Source organism: Enoplosus armatus, chromosome 5 (genome assembly GCF_043641665.1).
Source record: "Enoplosus armatus isolate fEnoArm2 chromosome 5, fEnoArm2.hap1, whole genome shotgun sequence".
Taxonomy (NCBI): Eukaryota; Metazoa; Chordata; class Actinopteri; order Centrarchiformes; family Enoplosidae; genus Enoplosus; species Enoplosus armatus.
Window position 1 is genome coordinate 11,890,043 of NC_092184.1, and position 22,730 is coordinate 11,912,772.

General features: G+C 40.7%; 1 protein-coding gene across 1 annotated transcript in view; it reads left to right on the top strand.

Annotated features, from left to right (window-relative positions):
• Positions 1 to 1,002: 1,002 nt before the first annotated feature.
• LOC139285088 (CD166 antigen homolog A-like) overlaps positions 1,003 to 22,730 on the top strand; it is a 36,136-nt gene continuing 14,408 nt past the window's right edge. The window contains exon 1 of the mRNA XM_070905537.1: positions 1,003 to 1,108. Coding sequence (XP_070761638.1) covers positions 1,048 to 1,108 — 61 coding nt within the window. The 5' untranslated portion in view covers positions 1,003 to 1,047. The remainder of the gene's footprint in view (positions 1,109 to 22,730) is intronic.

Below are 22,730 nucleotides of genomic sequence, written 5' to 3' on the forward strand. Positions count from 1 at the left end.
CTCAGCAGACATCTGCTTTTTACTACATTTCATTTATGTGATGGCTGCAGTTAGTTTCAAGTTACTTTGCAGGTTCACACTTCTCACTGTGATAAGCTCATAAAATGTCACTGTTGTCACTTAAAAATAACAAACAAATAAATAAAAAATCTAAATGTCAACTTTTCGGGAACTCTCAAAAACAACCTTGCGTGTCTTGACGACACAAACATTTTTGACATTGAACTGACATTGAATTGAGGAGGGCTGTAGTCAATCAGCTGATCTGGATCAATGAAAATCCCCCCAAAATTGCAAAGAGTCTAATAAATGTTCCTGTTTTGGGAGTTTTCACTGTTTCTGACGTTTATCAGACCAACCAATGAATTCATTAATCATTGTCAGATTACTGCGTGAGTACATTTGACTACTAATACTTACTAATATGTACTTTTACATCAGTGAAGTTTTAAATGCAGGTTGAGGACTACGTTATTTATTCCTCCTCCGGGTATTCTGCATGAAACAAGTCTGAAGGGCTGCTTGATTGGAGGTTTTGCCCTGTATGTGTGTGTGTGTGTGTGTGTGTGTGTGTCTACGTATGTGTGCATGCTGAGTGAGGGTGCATGTTGGAAAGAAAGAGAAGGGGGGGCAGAAAAAAAGAGGAGTTGAAGATGAGAGTAAAGGGGGTGGAGAAGTGGGGGGGGGGCATGAGGGGGGTGAGTTGAGGGGGGCTTGTGTGTGGGAGGAGGGGAAGAGGTGCTGCTGGGGGGGGGGGGGGTAGTTCAGGGGCGGAGCTGCAGACAGCATCCCCCGCCCTCGCGCTCGTCTGTGTGCCCCTCGCAATTACCTGTTCTACCAGAACTGATGTGAGCGCGTGTTAGCGAGCACATGCCACGTTGGGAGAAGAGCCAAATCTGAACTGAACTGCGTTTACAGCACCAGCAACAGGGGCTCGCGAGGACCGTTGTAATCTAATCCACTTCCAGAACAAGAAACTCAGCCAAGTGGCTTTAACAAACCTCTGAAACAAACTGAGCCGACTGAGGACCTGAGAGACTCGCGAGGATGCACTTGTTGTCCGCCAGCTGCGTGTGTGCCGTCCTCATCACCGCGCTCCTCCGCCAAGGTAAGCTATTGTCTCATTAACCGGCCAGTGGCGGTGCTCACGCGGGGTGCGCCCGTGCGCCTGAGCCGCAGGTATGAGGGGGAAAGTCCCAGCAGTCACACGCAGGTGCCACCAAAACTTCAGCCCGGCTTATCGACCACATTTCCGGGGAGAGGTGGAGCGGGGACGCGGGTGGTTTTTAGTTCCAAGTTAGTGGGCTGTTGTATAGTTTCTGTTCTGTAGGTAATCCAAGTGTTTAGTCATGGATGCTCCTCTCATGTGGCTGTCTCGGATGTGGTTTGCATAGAAATGTATGCCAGAAATTTCCCTCTCTTTTTTAAAAGAATGGCAAATGATGCAAAATAATTCATAATTACTGATGTTTTTGGCAGTTTATAAACCGCATATTATGCAGTATTCACTTTTCTCCATGACAATTGTGTTAAATTATGAAAAAGAATCCACATCTAAATATCTATAATGTATGAAAAAAGTCAACATGAATAAGGACTTATTTTAACTTCACTCACCTCAGTAAATGGTTTATTATTGTAAATGTATGCTCATATCTATAAAAGTGACTTTTCTGTGTTCTATAAACTGCTTATGTGACATGAAATATTGTCCATTGTGCCACCCTTTTTTTTAATCCCCCACATGATGGGAGAGGCAGGCAGTGAGGTAGTCATCATCACCCATTCTTCACATGTGCTCATGCCATGATGTCATCATGATGCCTCTTTTTTGTGTGTGTGTGTGTGTGTGTGTGTTTTCTCTCCTGTTAATGCAGGCTGTTGAGCAGAATGATGCTGCGTTCACATCCTGTCTGATTTATTGTAATTATGGGCTGCCTGTTGGGTGGGGGAAAGCGCTCCTGACAGGCTCCCTCTAGTAATTACATGTAGGATAGGACTCATTTTGGATCTGGGCAGCTGTAATAGGTTGTACAAGTGAATGCTTGAATGCGTAAAGTTTTATTTAGTTCCTTTGGTATGATGTGAATGCAGCGACTACTTAAAGTATGCTTAGAAAAATAGAAAAATAGATTATTTTGCCTCTGGTGGCTCTCTGCAAAAAAAGATGAAATAAGGGCAAGGGTGCTTTTTTAGAACACCTCCTTTCTAATTTTGTGCTTGGTGTTTTGCGCCTGCCTCCAGGTTTCATTGTTGTCTGCTCCAGTCAGGCCAACAGGTAGAAGCGCCATGTGTTCACATCACTCAGCCAGGACATTAAGCAAAGCTGCACAGGAGCTCAGAGTGCTTCCTTGGGAAAGGAAAGGGGCGGAGAGGTTGATCTCACTGTACTCCCTTCCACCTCGTCACACTACGGTGGCGCCTGTTGTTGTAAATTAACACCACGCAGCACCTATCAGTCAAGCTCAGGTGGTTTATTTGAGAGGAAACGAATGGCCCTTTTAAGGTGTTTTTTACACTGCTGTGCCGCTGCAGTGCCGTGTGCTTGAGACTGGAGGAGAGTGCACTGAGTTGGTAATGAGGTTAGACTTTATGGTTGTCCACACTGCTGTGTGGTTAGCAGACATGCCGCCTGAAGTGATGGTCAAAACGTGTGTGTTTGCTTACACAACAGATGTTCAGAGTGGTCTTTTCCTCCATGTTTTTGCAAAAAGTGAACCCTGTACGGTTTCTCTTGAGTTATTACAGAAGAGAAATATTTGTGATTTTTTTTGTCAGTTTGCTCAATATGGGCAAAATCCAACTGAAGGGGTTTATTGAGTTTGGGATTTGCAATAAAAAAAAACTGCATCAATACTTGTAATAAAAAACAGGCCCGTGTTTATTATATTTGAACAGATGAAAAAGCGTTAAAGGCAGAGCCATGGCCACAACCAGATAGAATAGAAACACAGAGCCCTGAATTACTCTTTGAACAAATAGTCTAGAAAGATGCATCTGTTTTGTTTTTTTTGTCCGATCCCTCGTCTCCACCCTTCCCCCACCACCACCACCACCACCCTCATCCCCCCCTTCAACAGACAGGCAGCGCTCGGTGTCACAGCTGGTGTTACTTGTCGAGCGAGTGGGGCTCTCCCTTTTGCTAATGGACTAATCTCTTGCGGGGATCACCCAATTTCATCTGAGATAGATTCACTCTATCCTATCTTTCATCTTTAACCAGGTTATGTCCAGACTTGTCTCATGAATGTCGTGGCGTTAATTCACAGGAGGAAAAAAAGTGTGCCTGTGTTACATGTAAGATTTAGTGCAACTGTGTATTTGTGTGCTTGTGCACATCACGTCTTGTTTACAGGCGGTTTCCTCTTGATGTTTGAAGACTGCTTGTGGTTGTTTCTTCTTTGGAAAGAGATTTCTTTGTGACTTGCAAAGTATTGTATCCCTTCATGCAAAATTCAGATGCAGTCATGAGAAGTATGGCAACTCAGCCGAATCATGGCTTTGAATAAAAATGCTGCATCTGTACTTCACTTTGTGCTATCACTGTAATACTTCCCCTCTTAAAATAGTTTAGTTATTTGTTGATCAAATTTTTGCACATGGCTCGCAAACTAGCTACAGAACAACATCAATCAAATTCTGAAATCTAGATTGGCCATCTGAATAATTGAATAAAGACGTGAGGAACTTGGAGAATCTGCAGAATTTAAAGAATTGAATTGGGATGCAAAAGATCTTAAACTAACAAAGAGAACAAACCTCCTATTAATCCGTAGTTCTTCTCACTTGTTAGAATAAGAATGCTTAAAATGGCCCCAAATGGGATATCTACACTACTCATTATCCTGCTGGATTCTTAACCCAAATTTGGTGGTTAATAATGTCTCTCTAAAAGCTCTGTAGGACTCTCAGTCCTGTGTGTGGAGCGAAAGTGTGATGTGGTTGTGGTGTCACGCAGTTAGTATACTTGTGTTTTTGATGAAAAATACCTTAGTATTGCGTAGAAACTGAGACAGATGCCATTACTCACCCAAGAATCACAAAGCAAGTGAGCTATAAGAATGTACCAGATGTTCAATAAGGAGAAATAGTTTTTTCTTGTGTGCTTGATTGTGTACATTTTATCCTCCTCAGGCCATGACTAGAATAAGAAATGAGTGGGAATGTAGCAGAAGGAAGAGGTGCTGTTGATAGGGAGAAAAGGGGGACAGTTTCATGGGCTCCCCCAGACAAGTGAGGGCCGTTCAGACAGGCGAGGCCATACTGTAAATTAAAGCAACATTAGGATGGGGAGCCCAGTGTCACCTCCCATCAGGGGGTGCTGGATTCCTACCAGCGCCCCTGGCAGCAGCGCTTTATAGCCTGGGTGTCAGGATCGAGCTTGATTAACTACTGACATGGTAACTTTAACTTTAAATTGCAAATACAGATGAAGTTTTGGGTGACGTAAAAGTAAAAATAACCTGGAGTTATGATGAAATTAAAACGTGGCTGTTACATAATCTTAAAAAAGAGCAGGTTTAAGTGCAAATCTAAATTTGGGAAATCTCAGATAAGAGTCGACCGTTAACCTGCCCTATTTCTGCGAGAGAAGAAAAATCTTTGGTTGCTACACTTTCCAAGAAATTAGGCTGATGCATCAGCTTGTCCCCAGAGAAATGATGCTTATAACATATGCATCAGGACCATATGGTATGGTAACTTTAGACCTGCTCACGTTCAGTTGACCCAAAATTAAATGGTCTTGGATTGAGCAAATAAGAGCACATTTGCATGGAACTGTAATTCTGATGTAACACAGTTGAATATAGACATGTATTACGGATTTTCTTTGGTCTTTGTCTGCCCTGCATCCCTCACACAGTGGGTAGGAGTGAACACACTCTTGTTTCTCTTTCTTTCTGTCCAGCAGGACACTGAACAGGTGGAGTAGTGTTGGTTTTTAGGGTCGTGAAGGGGGCGAGTGTCTCTTTATGATTCCTGTTTGTGTGTGCAGTTGTTGAAAGAGAAGCAGTTTGTTCCCATCACTCATGTCGAGCTGAATGGTAACTAAGCTTTAGCCTCATTGTTCACTTGATTCTAACTTTTAGAGGAAGTTGCTTTTATGGCTAAAGCTCCAACACTGAATATTGTGTATATTTTTAGATTTGTTCCAAAATCTCATTACTGAACCAAACTTCACCTTTAGATTAGATGTAGTGAGACAGCAGTGAGGAAATATGAGCTCCCACATGAACATGCTGAGTTTCCTACATGTCAGCGAGAGCAATTCACTCTCTGCTGGAACCTCCGAGCTGGGAGATGTATGAGTGGCTTTGCCTTATGAAAATGAAAGGACTTGTGTGGCAAAAGTAATCACTCTCAGGCAATGACTCAATGAGAAAAGGGTATTTTGTTCGCCTGTGACAGTTTTACACACAAGATTACCAGCAAAACAGCAGCAAGTGAATCTTAATTACACTTTGGTGATTGGCTTGCCCCACTTTTAGAGCCAGAATGTGAGATATATTCAATTTTAATAATCTCAGCTAAAATTGCCTCTTTGGCCGTCCAATTTTTAATGTAATTTGCCGGTCAGGTTAAGAAAGGCAGGTTGAATTCAGCACTATATTGACTTTCTAATACATGCTGTTTCGCAGGTTACCTGTTTTATACTGAGGTGAGATCATTTGAAAGTGAGAGAAAGCATTGTAATGATTTACCAAACAGACGACAACAACAGCAACATTTCAGTGTTCTCTTTGCCACCTCATTTTGCACACAGGTTCCTTGCTCTGCTGTGCAAAATAATGCTTTATTTGTTATCCAAGGGGAGGGACCAGAGTTCTATTGTTTCAGCCATAAAGAAAGGCTTAACAACAGGAGAGAGATGACTGTGCTACGCAGTAGTGCTTCTTTCTTTATGCAGGAATACCCCCATTGAAATGCATGAAGGTATCCTTGGTTTTTGGTGAAAGACCAACAGCACTCTGAAATTGGGCGGCCCTTGTTTCAGGGACAAAAAGTGAGGTTGTTTCTGTCTTTTGTCATTGACGCAGCCCCCAGCTTTCACTGGATTCCTGTGGACTCCCACCGACTGTATTGTGAGGCTGGCTCTTTTTAAACAAATGAGTGTATGATAGCGACTTCTTGCTCCCGCTCCTCTCTTTGTCATTAATATGGAACAGCACACACCCCTCGGAGAGGGCACAGAGTAGCTGCTGCCTGTCCCTGCACTTCACATGTGCAACCTGACTGGGGGGGGGGAGGCATGCTCCTCCATATGAAAAGCCTGTGGCCACACCCATCTTTAACAGGGCCTGGATCTTTGTTCAAATTCTCCATTAGAGTCATTGCTCTATTTTAATGAATTCTTTGAGAGGCCTCCATTAACTGTGATGGTAATCATCCAACCTCAGAGAATATTTAAGGAATACCATAAAGGGGCCACATATGTATGGAAAGCCAGAGGGTGGCTGCCTTTTGTTTCTGTGAATTACATTTAATGAACTTCTTTTTCTCATTAAAATGTATCTTATAGATTTAGCGAAGACAAAGCAGTAACACTGTTCCCACCGCTGACAGCAGAGTGTCAGCAGCGGGGCCTCCTACTGACCCATAAAAGGGGGTCAGCGGTGCACCTCTGATATTTATGCCTGCACTCCCATAAGTTCATTATTTCTGCCTATTTATGAGAGTCAAGTGGAAAGACAGGAGGTTGCTATTGTATCAAACCTTTATTTTGACTTTGTCTGAGGTTCAGGGAAGTCAGTCGGGTTGACACAGCTTTTGTCCAAAAGGTGAAACATTAATTTCAAGCCTCGGGCCAAGTTATAAAATTACATGGAGTTTTATCTTCCTGTTCATTTCTGAATCATCCTCTGTTGGGTCCAAAGCTCGTTTGCAGTACTGAGAAGTTGCTCTATTCATCCAGACCCTGTTTGGCAGTTTTTCATTCATGAAACATCGTGCTGCTCCCTGTTACGTCTTTCCTTTGGGACTCAACAAAACGCTCTTGTGTCTGCATTTGACCTCGGTTTTCACATTCTTGCCATTTTAGAAGCTGTTTCTTTGTGTTGTGCCGATGTCCACCATCCTTCCTTCATAGACAGCAGCAGCAGTCTGTGGTGCCCGAAGCTATCTCTGATTACACGCTGCTTCGGTTGAACTTGCAGGAGACAGGAGTTCTCATTGAGGGAGAGAATCTCTTCCCAGGGGATAGAAAGAGTATATCTCTGATTGGAATTAAAAGCTTGTCTTTCTGTTAAAGTGCCTAAGTACGAAACAAGATAGAAGATTAAATGGTTGGCCCGTCTCTCTGGGTCATCAATGTATCAAAACACCTGGGACCACCCTTGAACATTTATAGAGGTCTAAAACATGCCCATGGGGGAACAGAAAGCCCAAACCTGCTCTCATATGCTGGATGCCTCTCTTGAAACTTCAAATCACGGTAGGTTTTGAGGGTGTTTCTCTCATTTACTGGATTTCAAGCTGCTCTATATATTTGATTCCCAACTGGGGTTCCTTCTGAAGTTGCTACGCAGTACGTCAATTAATAGGATCACAAACTGGTGTGATGCTAATTTTTAGTAAATTTGTTGTGCCAATAATCAGCAAGCTACCAGCTACAATAGGCTGACTGCACGGTCCACGCCTCCCACCAACCTGAGTCAGTTTCAACACCATAACATCACGTGTTGAAGCAGTAAAAGTAATAGATAAATGGTTTATATAGTTAGCTAAGAGAGGATAATCATTTGAAATATGTACCTAAAATAAGTGAACAGCCAAAAGTAATTGGAAAGCAGTTGAAATAATTTGCCAAAACTAGTGCAAAAACAGTTGAAATATTAGAAGTAAACTGTTGAAATAGTTAGCTGATAGCAGTAGAGCTAGTTAGCTAAAAGTACATAGTTGAAATAATTAGCTAAAAGTAATGGATACATGGTTGAGCGTCCATCTTCTGCCACTCCAAGTGGTAGTCCAAATGCAAATGCAACATTGACAATTAAAAAAGAATATAAAGGCCCAATCATAAAACTTGTGATGATATGGGATAAGGAGATATGTCAGACAGGTTGAAAACCAAGTAGAATATTCTTTGGACGTTGTTGTAACTATCTACTGATAATCATATGATTAAATTACTAAATCTTTGGTTATTATTTGACCCTGTTTGCAAGGGTTCCTTGCTATAAACTGTACATAAATCATGAATCCCCTATTCCCTTTTGAAAGCAAGACATTTTCCCATTCACATTACAGACTCAGGGCATGTTTCTTCTATACAACTTCTTGGAAAAACCATGATTAAGAGAGAACAAATAATTCTCACAACACATTATGTGATTAAAACTATCTTGTTGTGAGCAAAATGCGTCGCCTCAGACTCAACGTCAGTTTTTGTTCAAAGAAGTCAAGTGGTGGCTTTTTGCATGGCAATTACCACACTAGCGATGCTTTGGCTGATGCATGACTTGTGAATGTGTTAGATGTTTTATGATAAGACGCTCTGCTTTGCTGTTAAATATTCAGCTGTTCCACCGCCAGACCTTACGAGGAAGGTGAAGAGATGCTTGTCTGGTAATTGGATGCAATACTTAATTTTCTAATGGGACGTCTTAAGAGGTCAAGTAGCCTTGTGTTCCTGGGGAGAATTTCAAAGCATTACACTTCCCACTTGTGCAATTTAAATACTGACTTCTGTACTGACTCGTCCTCTTAGCACAAAAAAAATCAACATGTATGACTCTGATTTTACTCTGGCTGCAGGGTGGTCGCAACAGAAAAAAGCAGGAACGTTTAACAGTAAACTCACAAGCAACCTGTCTACCCAGGGTCCTTGTCAAATAAAAGTTGCTTTATTACCGTGCCTAGTCTATAGAGTGAGGACATTGTTAAATGAACTTTGCAGTGTTTAATTTTGAGTAATGAAGATGCCATAACCCATTATGCCACCATTAATTTTCCCTCCATACAAGTAGTAGATACAAAGTCGATGACACATCATTTCCTCGTATAATGATAGTGATTTTATTTGGGGGCGCAGGGTCACAGCAAAAAAGTTTGACAGTGAAAAATGAACAGGAATTTTTTTTAAGTGAGTTAGGGACGTTGAGGGTAAAGCGGCCTGGATTTTGTGCTCCTTTCTGAGGAAATCCCAGGATTACCTGTCTTATTGTTGAGGGCTTGCCACAACACGCTCATCTCTAAACAGAGCCAACGCAAACGGATGCACCAAACCAAGACAACATCACAGCCTCAGTTTGCCATTACGAGAATATTTGTTCAGACAATATTATCCCCCAGTGGGTTTCTAATAATTGGACAACTTTCTGCTCAGGGTGGCATTTCTTCAGCTATCATGCTTGAATGGATATATTTCTTATTGTCCTCCGTAATGTCTTGTATTCACTGCCTTTTCATACCTCAGATCATTACATCTGCAAATATGCATGTTCTTTATATTAATAACAACTGAAGACAAGGGGAGCCGGGAGAAGTTAGTTTCTTAGATCTAAATTGTAAATATTTGTTTCCCACTGTTTTAGTGACATTTTTTCCCCATTTTGGTGAGGACTATAAAATACTATTATTCTGCAACCATGCTAGTGACTCTGTCAGGCTGTACTTAGACACGGCAGTGCTTTGAGCTAAATGCTAACATCATCACGCCAACATGCTCACAATGACAATGCTAACATGCTGATCTTCAGCAGCTATAATGTTTGTGTAAAATGTAATGTAAAACCAATTCATTCTGAGGGGATCATGAATGTCTGTACTAGGACTGCAACTAATGATTATTTTCATTTTTTCATGTCCTTGATTTATTGATTAGTTGATTTGTCTATAAGGCATGAGAAAATAAATATCATAATATCATAATTTCCCAGAACTCATGCTGATGTCTTCAAATAGCTTTTCTTGTTCGACCAACAGTCCAGAAGCCAAAGATATTCAATTTACAGCCATGTAAGACAGTGAAAAGCAGCAAATCTGTACATTGGAGAAGCCGGAGCTGTTAAATGTTGGGCATCTTTTGTAGCAGCTGCAGTCTGTACCAAATTTCACAGCAATCCATCCAATAGTTGGCGAGATATAAAACTACTTAGTATTGGACAAATTTCAATTTTGACCTTATGGTGACGCTAGAGGAAATGTCAGGGGATCACCAAGGTCACTGGGCTTCATTATCTTGAATGAATGAATGTCTGTACAAAATTTCATGGCAATCCATCCTGTAGTAGTTGAGATATTTCAGTTTAGAACAAAGCGGCGGACCAAAAGACAGAACAACATTGCCATCTGTAGAGCCATGCCGCTAGCGTGGCTAAAAATAAATTTCCAAATACATGCGTAGTTCTACCACTGAGATTTATTCTTTTTTTAAATCACAGCAGAGGTACTCCTGATTATCACGGGGGGGTTGTTCTGTTACAATTTATAACCTTTTCTGGGCTTTCAGGGGAGCCTGCGCCCCAAGCTCCTGTTTTTTTGTCGGACCCAGCAGTAGAAGCAGCTCCAGAGGACTTTCTGAACAGCGTGTTGACTGCGTTTGCTTGAAGGGAGGTAGTCTGTGCAGAACGTTCCCCAGGAGATTTTTACCCTGGGCTCTTTAGACCACATTGTATATACTTTTATATCTTGTAGACATCTTTCAGTGGTAGACGAGGTGTTGGCACATTTTGCTTATTGACTGGTTTTGGGGGTTTTTCTCTGCTGCTCACTATCAGTTAGATCTGCAGGCCTGTTCTACCACACAGGACAAGAAGCAGAATGGGGAGCGGTAAAGATGTGCAACGCCAGGGTGGATGGTTAAAAGCACTTACCTTGATGTATGGCTTCTCCTCATGTCTTGATGGAATAAGAAAATGTAATAGCCACTACTAATGAAATTATTATGCTTTAAAGGGTCCTTGTACCCAAGACGACGGTGACATATGCTGAATTACATGAACTGGGAGTGGCTATCTCATCTTGCAGAAACAAAAGACACAAACAAAAGAGCAGGATTGGGTTTGTTGTGACAGTTTTATCTTGTATGTGTCTTTGAAAAAAGGAGGACTAACACTCTTTGTGACCTTGCTTCGACAAAAGATAAATTGTCTTTTGTGCATAGGTGAATTTATTTCACATAAGCAACAACTTGCCCCTTTATAGAATACACAAATTCATCATACGCAAAAACCAGCTTGGCGCCATCGGAGTTCACACTAGTAAAACCTTTCAGCCTAATCATGTTAGCGGTTATTCCGCTAGAAAGTCCTGAAGTCGTAGGGAGACTCAGCGGTGTGACAGCACATGTTAATCTCCAACCTTTCACAGTCCTCCATCAAAGCAGACGTTGGTCCGGGGGTATTAAATGTGAAACCACACAGATTTGATGTGCAAGCAGGTACATAATCCTTTGTATGTATTATCTGCATTCCATGTATTCCTCTCACAGCTCTCTGCTCTGTTTAGCCAGCAGAGGCTTTAGGACCCCCCCAGAGCCAGAAGCTGAAGCAGGACCCAATTTGAAACCGTCATGCCCTCTTAATACCAACCAGGCTGTTTGGCTTATTGGAATGGGGAGCATTGCCTGCACTGTTTCACAGTGAAGGGTTAGAAGGTCAGGTCTGTCATTATGAGTGCAACAGCATACATGACTCTTTGCTCAACTAATGTGAAAGTATCAGCCTCGCCATGGCAATTACCAGAGATGAAAGCTACACAAGCCATCTGCTGAACAAATGAAAATATCTACCTGTTAATACTTTCTGTTGTTTACAGCGCAATAAGGCATACATTATTGATACGGCAAAGTAGGTGCGGTGCATTGCATTCAGACAGTAATAAGACTATTGCACATATTTCTATTAATCATCCATTTTGCGTTGGGGAAATATTTTGTCCAGGCCTCATGCAGCGTCTAATGAAGCACTTTAAGGTCGATAAGTGGATGCATTCTTTTTTGCCCACGAAGAAAAGCGATGGGCCCTGGGCTGATTTATCTCCCTCTTTCTCCTCTGCTGTGGTCAGGGCTGTGCGTGGGTTTGTTGGCAGCTCTGCTGTGTAGAAAAGGCTCAATTTGCCTTCAACATGGGTGTGTTGTGGCAGCAGGTTTGATTGGTATCCTCAGGCACCTCCTGCAACTGTTATATGGTCATACAGACAGTATAATGGTAAACACAACTGCTCCCCCAGGACCAATGGGCCACAGATGTTCAAAGGATTTCCCATAGAGGGAGGCGTGGGGGCAGGGACAGGGCTGGGACACTTTTACAGGAAAGGGAGCACTTGTGGTGCAGACAGACAGGCAGGTACTCGAACAAAAAGCTGATTGCACTTGGGTAAATAGTGGAATCTGCAGCTGCAAGCTGGGCTAATATTTCAAAATTAAAAATATAATCCAATTCACCGAATTTGCCTCCAGTAGGAGGATGCTTTTAGTCCGATGGTGCAGTGGCCGTTTCCCATCTTGACCCTCCTGTAGATCTCTGTGTGTTCACATGTGTAATATGTTGAGCATGAGGGTTTGTCGTGGGTCTTTGGAAGAGCTGCAACAAACAATTATTTTCATTACTGATTCAGCTGTCATCTCTGTCAGAAAATAAAGAGGAAATGCCCATCATGTGTTACCAAAGTGGCTGGTGCAAATTGCTTATTTTATCCAACAGTCCAAAACACCCAAAGATGTTTAATTTACAATGTTATGAAACAGACTGCTCTGTCGTTTCGACTTGATAAACGCCTCAATTAATTGATTAAGAGCTGAAACAATTTACCGATTTATCCATCGACAAAAAAATGAATCACTATCAGCTTTGATAATCGATAAATAATTTCACCAGTCACTCGTTCAAGCTTCTCAAATGAGGATTTGCTGCTTTTCTCTCTTTTATATCACAGCAAAATCAATATCTTTGGGACTGTTAGTGAGACAAAACAAGACGTTTGAACACTTCACCTTGGGCTTTGAGAAATTGTGATGGCCATTTCACTATTTTCTGACATTTCACAGACCAAACAATTCCCCAAACAAGCAAATAAAAAAATCTAATTAAGAATCATTATTTGATTAATCAGATATGAAAATCATTTAATGTTGTGCATGAGGGTTTGTAATGGGCCTGCATTTCATTACAAAATAATCTGATTATCCTTTTTTCAATTAACCAATTCATCTTTTAGTTTATAAAATGTCAGAAAACAGTGAAAAATCCAGAGCTGAAGGTGACATCTTTAAATTGCTTGTTTTGTCTGACAAACAGCCCAAAGACTTTCAATTTACAGAGAAAAGCAGCAAATCCTTACACTTTAGAAGTTGGAAGCAGCATTGTGTTTGCTTGATAAATGACATTAGTAATCGATTATCAAAATGACGATTTATTTTCTGTCGATTTGATTAATGATTAGTGACGATTCCAGTACCAGGACCCTTTAGGCTAATCATGAAATTGATTACAAATGATGTTCAGTCTATAATCCAGAGAGCAGACACTTACCCCACCAGTCCTGCTCTAGTTGGCTCGGTTCCTTCAGGCAAGGAAGGCTGGCAGGTTTATGGCCTGTGTGCAAAATAAAAAAAAAAACTGATACCTCCTGTCTGATGTGATACCTCTTGAAGAGACCTGGTGAAACGACGAGCACTTTGATGTCAAGAAGGTTGTTTTGAATGTGTCAGGAATATTTTAAAGCGGCCTATTAACACATCTGGCTAAGCAGTGGGGGGAGGAAGACGAAAGTGTTATAAGTACTTGAGGATTCATTTCTTACACTTACATTTATGGATCTCTGTTCCAACTCCTCAGTGAGTCAAAGGGCACTATATTCATTAGTGAGAAGCATTACTCTGTTAGAAGCTCCATCTGGAGTGTATCACCATCTGCTGCACCTCTTTAACCCTTACATTTATTTTATTAGGCTGTAAACATTTATTATATTATCAGTGTGACTGCATTTTTAAGCCTTAATTGGGTAGATTATACTACCTTGTGACTGCTGGAAGAAAGGAGTCTGTGATTTTAATTACATATGCTAAAAAAAGAGCTTTCAAAGAGAAAGTCTTTATTTATCTGCGCCTCATAATCTCAAACCCAGTGAAAACACCGGGGAACCATGTGATCAGATACCTGTTATCGAAGTTCTCCTAACCTCTGATGCACGCAACTGAAATGTTGTGAGTCTAGTTGGATACGCTGAATTCCCCAGAATACACACTACGAACATAAATCAGAGCCGCAGGAGGTGTTTTCAGGATATGCGTTGCCTTTCATGCTCACACCCACAGTGTAAATCTGATCACGTGTGTTATTCTGTGTGGCTGAAACATGGTTGAACGCTGGCCAAGACCTGCCAGAGATAAAAAATCTTTTGGATATAAGATTTAGCTCAACTTTAGCCCCCCAAAAAAGGCTCTTAGAAGTGTTTCAATAACTGCAAGATTAAGTAACTTAAATTCAAAGCCTCTGTAATTAGAAGCAGAGTCGTTGCATGTGGATGCAAGCTCTTCATTAGGCATGGCCGAGCAGGACAAATTCAATGACGCTTGTGGGATCCAGTATAATAAAGTTTTGAAGGTTCCCTGGCATATGAGAAAGTTATCAAATCAAATTACTCAGAAATAATTAAGAATGAATGAGTGGTTTCTAATCACACGTCTGAATTGAGAGCTAATAGGGCCCCAGCCTTGTTACCGTCTACGCAGAAGGAACATTTGAAATAAACTCATAAGCAAATGTAATAGGCGTCCTATTTGGTGCTTTTAGGTATCAAAGTGAAAAGGAGTATTGAATGGCAGTTCACTTCTATAGGCAAGGGCTTAGAGTTAACTGGTTAACTGTCTTCTAGTTTATGTATTTGACTATAAACTCTGTTAAGATTGAAGGTCACTTGTTTTTTTTTATTTCAAATGTTGAAAGGGTTTCAAACCTGTGATTGACCTTCAAGCCTACAGATGACCTTAAGAGCAAGTGAACTCAGAAAGGTGTTGTATGATCATTTGGACCTCCCAACCCTAATTAAAATGAGCTTTATCTGTGCAGCAGAGGGATTCAAGTCGGCAATGCCCAGTTTTTCCTTTTTTAATAGCTAGAATTCTTTTGATAATCCCATTTTCCCCGTAAACTAGTGATTTGCCCGCACTTCATGTCTATTTTTAGGAAATTACTTTCAATGGAGGGAGCAGAGGGAGGGAGCTTTAACATAGTGATGGAGTTTTTTTTAATTCTTACCTGAGAAACAGTTTCATCGTGACACAGTGGAGGCATGGACATCCATTACCTTCCAATAGTCTCTGCTACTGACAGGGAATTTTAAAATCTGTCTCGTTCATTCATAACCCAGAGCCCTGGGTGAGGTAATGTCAGCTCTTCCGGAAGCAGAAGAATGAAGTCATTGCCAAACTGTTAGGCTCTGAGTTGCATTAGGAAGGGTCAATGGGTAAGTAGGAAGCGGTGTGGATGTGCTTTGTTAATGGCCTAATGCTGCCTTTAATGGCACGTCGTTAATGGGAGTTCTTGGTGGATGTTTAGAGTCAGGACTGTGAACTCTCCTATGATCTGCCCCAAGTCTACCCACAGGCATCTCACAACCAGTCCTCCCCTCGGGTCCTGTGTCCTGCGCCCTTCAAATACATAATTCACGATATAATGGACTTGATTTCTGAGTGCACTTACCACCCGATCACTCCGACAGGCTGCTGTCTTAAGAGCAGTCCCTTCACCCGTGCAGCTCATCTGCTGACGCAATTTATGACATTTTTTTAAGAGGGTTTTACGGACGCTCGTGTGGCCGAGTGCATAGAGGAGAGCATTTCAAAGACTAATGATTGTGCCACAAGATCAATTCCTAGGAAACCTTATGGCAAGTCATTTAGAGTGATAATCACCCTTCTTGTAATATGCTTTTATCTTTCTCATCTGTCTCACCCGAGAAAAATGTAACAAAATGACTGCCAACAATGTGTTGAGGCATATATTAGATATATAGAGAACATTAGATACTTTTTCACAGATATTCTATATAAAAATGTGTGTGTTTTCCTTCCAAATTCTATATACATATGTTCTTCAGCCTTTTGGGAACATTTATTTGTGCTTCCATTAATTCCAATACCAACAAAACCTTTTCCTCCCAGACATTAGTTTTCTGTAAGCTTAGCAGGACAATTTAAGCTAAATCAAAGCTGGATTGTCCGCTTTGATTGCGCTGTCAGCATCTTTAGACTGAGACAGTAATTTAAAGGAACTTGAACATCATTTATTTATTTAAAATCACTTGACAATGGTTCCCTTTTAAAATCTCATATTAAACTCACTTGCTAATCAAAGGGAAAAATGCAAGAGGTTCTTCAATTTTTTTTCTGTATTCTGTAAATCCTTATGTCTCTTATCCAGCTTCAAAGCTTGAATGTTAATTAATGTCAATTAATGATGGTGCAGAAATTCAGATGGCGCATATATTCGGCGTATTGTTGGACGTATGAGAGGATAACTGTGGTGGAAGAGAGAACAAAGTTTAGGCAATCTACCTCGGCAGCCTGAGGTCTATTTTGCTGTTTGGCACTGTGTTTTTCTTATTACCTTGAATAACGAGTCAAACGCAGACATCGTGACACCATGTTGAGATATTTCCACTGTAGCCTCATTGAAAGTGTCCTTAATGGACCAGAATGCAATGCAGTCACAAGACATTCTGTGTTTTGAGCTGCGGAGCAGGACTCGCTTCTTCCTTTGGACTTATTATTCCAGCACATACACTATTAGTCTCTTCACCTACACGAATAAAACACAGCTGATGCGAAGCGTTTGAATTGTTCTCTGGAGATTGTCCACAGGTATTGTGGGAATTGTAGGAAATCACAGAAACAGAAGCAAACACCATATGATATAACACACGTACTGTGAACCCTGAAAGTCTCACTCTTAAATGAACTAGGTAGGGAAGAAGAAGGGAAATAAAGAAGGCTAAATCCCCACTCACTTCAAATCAGTGAAAGGGCCATAGAAAAAAACCTCAAATTAAGAAATATCTCATGTGATCTAACTTGGTCAGAAAAGATTGTTTTCAGACCCCATCGGCCATAGTAAGAAGCAGAAAAAACAAGTTTTGGGTGGCCTTTAAAACCTGCATTGAACATGACAGATTTATGAAAGCTTTTTCTTTAACAACGTTTCTTTAGGGCACCAGCCATTAATTACACAAGTGGCTTGAAACACCTGAAGGCAAAATAAATATTTTCCTTGAGCCCTCCTCTCTTTCTTTGTCCTCTCGTCTCAATCCCCGATGAGAGGCGGAAGCAGCAACCTGATCCCTCAGAGGCAGGTCTGCACAGGTACTGAGCCCTCCTCAGGACGAGTCTGAAACCGGAGAAAATGGAGCCAGCATTTTCAGTCACAAGGCAACAATGGTAACCTGACAGGTGGGACTGCAGGCAATGCATTAGCCCTGTTCCCGCCTGCTGTCGTCTGTAGGTGTCTGTTGACCACACATGATGCGGCAAATGAACATTGTTTTCTTTGCCTGAGGGGGAGAGAGATACCTATATGTCTGTCCAGAAAATTCACACTGGAAACTGCATTATATGTAGCAAGAGGGGGGTGTAAAGCAGGTGAGGCTATTCATTTCTCGGGTACATTGAAGTATAAAAATGCATGCAGAGCTCTGACGAGTGCTTTTTTCATGAGCTTTACTCCTCTGTGCCTTTGCATTTTTATATTTTGTAAAACCTCTTACATGCACATTAGAGCTTTTGCTGTATTTTCCTGAATAATAGTATTAACAGAGTTCTGTGATTGGGCATTTTGTTTGCCAAGCATGGACACGAGTGTTGGTTTGGTTACACAGTGGTCTAAAAATGTGTCCCTGCTGCTGGGGTGACGAAGGGGTGCCATTATGCTTAATAGGCTCAGACTAATAATACTGTGTGTTGTATACGCTACATAATTCTCCATTTGCTGTCCATCCTCCTTAGCAGAACGCAGGCTTGCTTTGCCCCGAGGTGACAAACATGGATCTGCTCAGTGCAGGCTGTGAAAATGTTTATTTTATTTTACTCTGGCTCTCAAGGTTGTCCTGTTTTTGACCAGAAGAACAAGTCAATTTTAGAGTGGAAGCGATTAGTGGATTAATTGATTAGTGGATCAACAGAAAATGTGCAATTTTTATTTTATCGTTAACGTAATTTTCAAGTAAAAACTTATTTGGTTCCAGCTTTTACAATGTGAGGATTTGCTGCTTTTCTCTGTTCTATATGATTGGAAACTGAATATATTTAGGTTTTGGCTTTTGGTCAGACAGAATTTTGATGTCATTATTTCACAATTTTTTGACATTTCTTAATTTAACAATGAATTGATTAATAGAGAAAATAGCCTACTGATGAATCAATACTGAAAGGTAAACGTTAGTTGCAACCCTAGTCAAAAATTGTGTGTGTCAAGGACGATGCATCTGCAGAGAGATTTTCACATTTTTATTCATTATTATTGAGTTAAATCTTTGGATTCTGTGTTTAAGAATATGTGGATTTGCCCTGTAGAGTGTTATTATTGAAACTGCTAAACAATTAGTAGATTAACGATTAATTTCATCACTGCCTGGATAATTGTCTGTATGAATGTCTATAAAATGTCAAACATTTGCTGGTTTTCAGTTATCAAAGTATTAAAACTGGATGAATGAATTCAAAGTTTGAGGACGCAAGCCTTGAAAGAGATATCTTGTTTATATGTTGCGAAGACAACATAATATTTCACAAGTGGGAAAATAAATTGGTCTGCTGTTCTTGAGACTAATTTCCCATTCTGATATTATATATATTATTGCATGGCTGTGCATCAAGTCAGCGTTATATTAATGTCAGAAAATATCACACACTCTTTTCCGTCATGAAACTAATAAATCTGTTAGACTTTGGACAATGTTTCTTATGGAACTTGTAGATAAGACTCCGTCGAGAGTGTATCACTTATTAAAAACAAAAAAACCCACTAGGCAGGCCTTGTTCAACTGGACTGCAGATAGAGCCTGTGGGGAACATTGTCAGAAAATGAAACCTTTGTTGGCCTGTCCATAAATGGACCTTCTTTTCAGACTGGTTCTCTTTAAAAGACCTTTACACCCTTCTGAAGGTCAAGGAGGTACAGGGCAACATCTTCAGGGTGTTGGGTCGCTTTCTGTGCCCTGAAACAGATGGTGTGGCTTAAAATGAGGCTTGAAAAATCTACACGTCACTGCAGTTCATTTCACATAATGTGGCTTTTGTCAACCCCGAAGTACTTGAACAAACTCGTGCCTGCTGCTTATATCTGCAAAATAGATGAATTTAGGCAGCTTGACAACAAGAGCTGAAACAATTTATATATTATTCAAAAACCTTTTTTGATAATTGATAAATCATTGCACTTATTTATCAAGCAAAAATACCAAATATTCTCTGGTTGGAGCTTCTCAAATGTGATGATTGGCTGCTTTTCTTTGTCCTATATGAAGGTAAACTGAATGTCTGTCTGACTGTTGGTTGCATAAAACAGGGAGACAGAGGACGTCATCTTGAGCACTGGAAAAATATAATGGCCATTTTTTGCTGTTTTCATGGGCAAAATGGTTAATTGATTAATCAAGAAAATAATCAGCAGATGATGGTGCTAGAAGATAGGTTAAGAGATCACCAAAGTGATTACAGTTCATCCTGAGGGGAACATGAATGTCTATACCAAATTTCATGGCAATCCATCCAATAGCTGTCAAGACTTATTTCAACCTCATGGAGGCGCTAGGGGAAATGTCAGGGGTTTGCCAAAGTCTGTAGGATTTATTGACTGGGGAACATGAATGTATGTACAAACTTTTAAGGCAATCAATCCAACAGTTGTTGAGATATTTCAGTCTGGACCAAAGTGATGGACCAACCTATTTTCTGACTGACCAACATTGTCATCAAAAGAGCCATGAGAAGTTTGTAGCCTACCGATAAAAGCGAGAGAGGCGTAATGTTTTGGAAAAATACTGCGAACACTCTCTTTCTGCAACATATAGAACAGAACATACAGGACTATTTGTTGTGTGTGCTTCCTCATTACACGTTTCAAAAATGAGTCACTCAGCTGTGGACATTTTTGCCGACCAGTTCTCGACAGTCCAGTAAAAAAATACAAGCTGATGCCTTTAGTTTTATGGTATAAAGACACTGACAGGCAATTACAGTAGGCAGGAAAAAGCAAAATTATAGAGCCCACAATGTTGACGCTTGGAACGGTGCCTCCATGGTTCATCCTGCAACAAAAAGAGAAGCCGTGTGAAAGGGATGTTGTGCAAGTGTGCTGTCAGTTATCCATCAGTGACATGATTACACCCCTTCTCTCTCTCTCTCTCTCTCTCTCTCTCTCTAGAGAGACAGAGACAGACGGAGATAGTGAGGATGTAGCTGTGTGTTTAAAAAAAATCCCTCTTCAGCTAGCTGGTCTGGAACACTTGCTCAGCATGAAGTGATACTATAACAGAATTCAAATACAGTCATATGCTTGTCATAGTTAGTAAAGTGTGAGCTAAGGGTGTGTAAAGAGTGATAGAGTTGACAAAACAGCCGCCTATAGAGCTCATATATCACCAAATAGCTACAAGGATGCTTTGGGGACGCTGGTGGTAGACTGAGCAATTTTTCCGAAACCTTCCCGCACCTTTCCATATGAAAAACAGCAGTCCCTTTTTTACTTTTCTTGACAACAAGTAATGACAGATTGAGTTTATCAAATCACTGATCTCTTCTAATTTCAGTTACTTGATATGGCTAATCAAAATTCAGCACTTGTTAAATTATTAAAGAGAAGACAAGGACGAGAAGCAGAATGTCATGGAAGGTTAGGTTTTCTTTGATTTCTCGCTCCTTAGGCAAGCACCGTTCGCTATAAGAATCTAGCCTTTCCTCAAGTATTATTGATCTAGTCAAAGTGGTTCTGTCTGCCCTCCTCACCGCTGACTCGCTTCTGAAGCGAGGCTATTTGCCATCAAGTCTTTGTGGACATGCGCCATGGGATCTCCATTCACTGCAAAATCCTCATTTTCAGCACTTAATAAGTTTGGGCTTCCTTTTTCTAGTTGATGTTGCGGCTGAAAGACGTGTGCACACACTCAGACACACACACACACACACACACGCTCAAATAGGAGGGCGTAAGGTAGCAAAACAGGGATATAGAGACTAGTGTGGGGAGGTAGCTGATTTCCCTGGTGAGCTTATATCTGAGCTGTCGTCACCTGTCTCTTCTCTGGGATAGAGGTGCCTTAATCAGGAACATGAAAGTGTCTCCTGTGGTGCTGCCTCCTGTCTCTGTCACTCGCCTGTCTATTACTTGATTTACCATCAGGATTTGCTGATATTTTTTTGCATGTCCAGTATGAGAACTCTGCTTTTATAAGTATAAAGAAATTCACATCAAACCTGGCGGGTTGAGTTATTTTGGGTAAAGACACAGATCTACGTAGCACATTGGAATATAGTCTTATTTAACCCCCCATCTCCTTTAACAGCTTAACATCTCAACATTATTGCATCAGCTTAATACGTCATGACATTAACTGCGTTTATGAGAATTGCTTTTAAACATGATTTTGAACAGATGACATGTTTCAAAAGTCGGCTGCATTACTTCTGTTTGGAGTATCAGAAACAGCAGCTTTCTTTTTTTTTTTATTCAGTGGATTTACATATGGCTGCATCATGTACTTTTACATCGTATGGTTCCTCCCAAATCCCAAATAAGTCTATTCATATGTCTGTTATTGGAGTTTTATGACATCATCTCTCTCCAAAGCATTCGTCTTGTTACAATGAATGATAACATACTGTACATTACTTTGCCTGTGAAAGAACTTGGGTAGAAGACTTTGGGTTTTAATAAGGTCCGAAGAAAAGAAAAAGGTATTTAAAGGGGGAAAATTACTATTATTATTACTATTTTTGCACATACAGAAGAGGGGTCTGTGGGACCCCGAACAGTAATGACATAAAGCCAATCACACTAAACTTTCTGTTCTTTCCATTGCCCCCCTCATCATATAGAAAACTATTACAAGGGAGAATTTTTTGTATGCATAGTGTGTGAGCATGTGTTTGTCAACGTGAAGTCACACTGTTCACCTACTTTTGTTGTGAAGGATTACCTTATCTCAGTAAGCAGCAGGAGCTTTGTCTTCTGTAACTCAACATGTGCGATTAGTTCTCATTGTGTAACAGTGTAATCTGCGCAGATAAAGCCTTTTCCTTAATACAGACTCTTTTAAAGTTCTCAGAGAGGCTGAACACAGCTTTATTTGAATATTCAAAAATTCCTATTTGAATTTGAAATGTAAGGAGTCTATTATACAGGAAGTACGATAACCTTTCCAACACTGCAGTGCTTGCAGTGTAACCTGAATATAACTGACTTTTGTTATTTAACAATTGTAAGATTCAGCCGAGCAGGTTGTGCAGCACTCACTCTCCTGAGAGTCTCAACACTAGGAAAAAACATGTGGACTTGGTTGCCAACTAGATTCTGAAAACATTTGGATGTTTCCTCGACCATTAGAGCATTCTGGCACCAACACGCCCAGGTGTAGCACATAATCTGGATGCTGACAGATTATTTTTGGCACCCTAAATAACTCCAGAAATAAAATGTAGCAGGGTATCATCAGATTTGACATATATGCAAAACATGTCCCCATGTCCTGCAAAGAGAGCTCATTAACCGCCTCCTCTTAATAGATTCACAATGTCT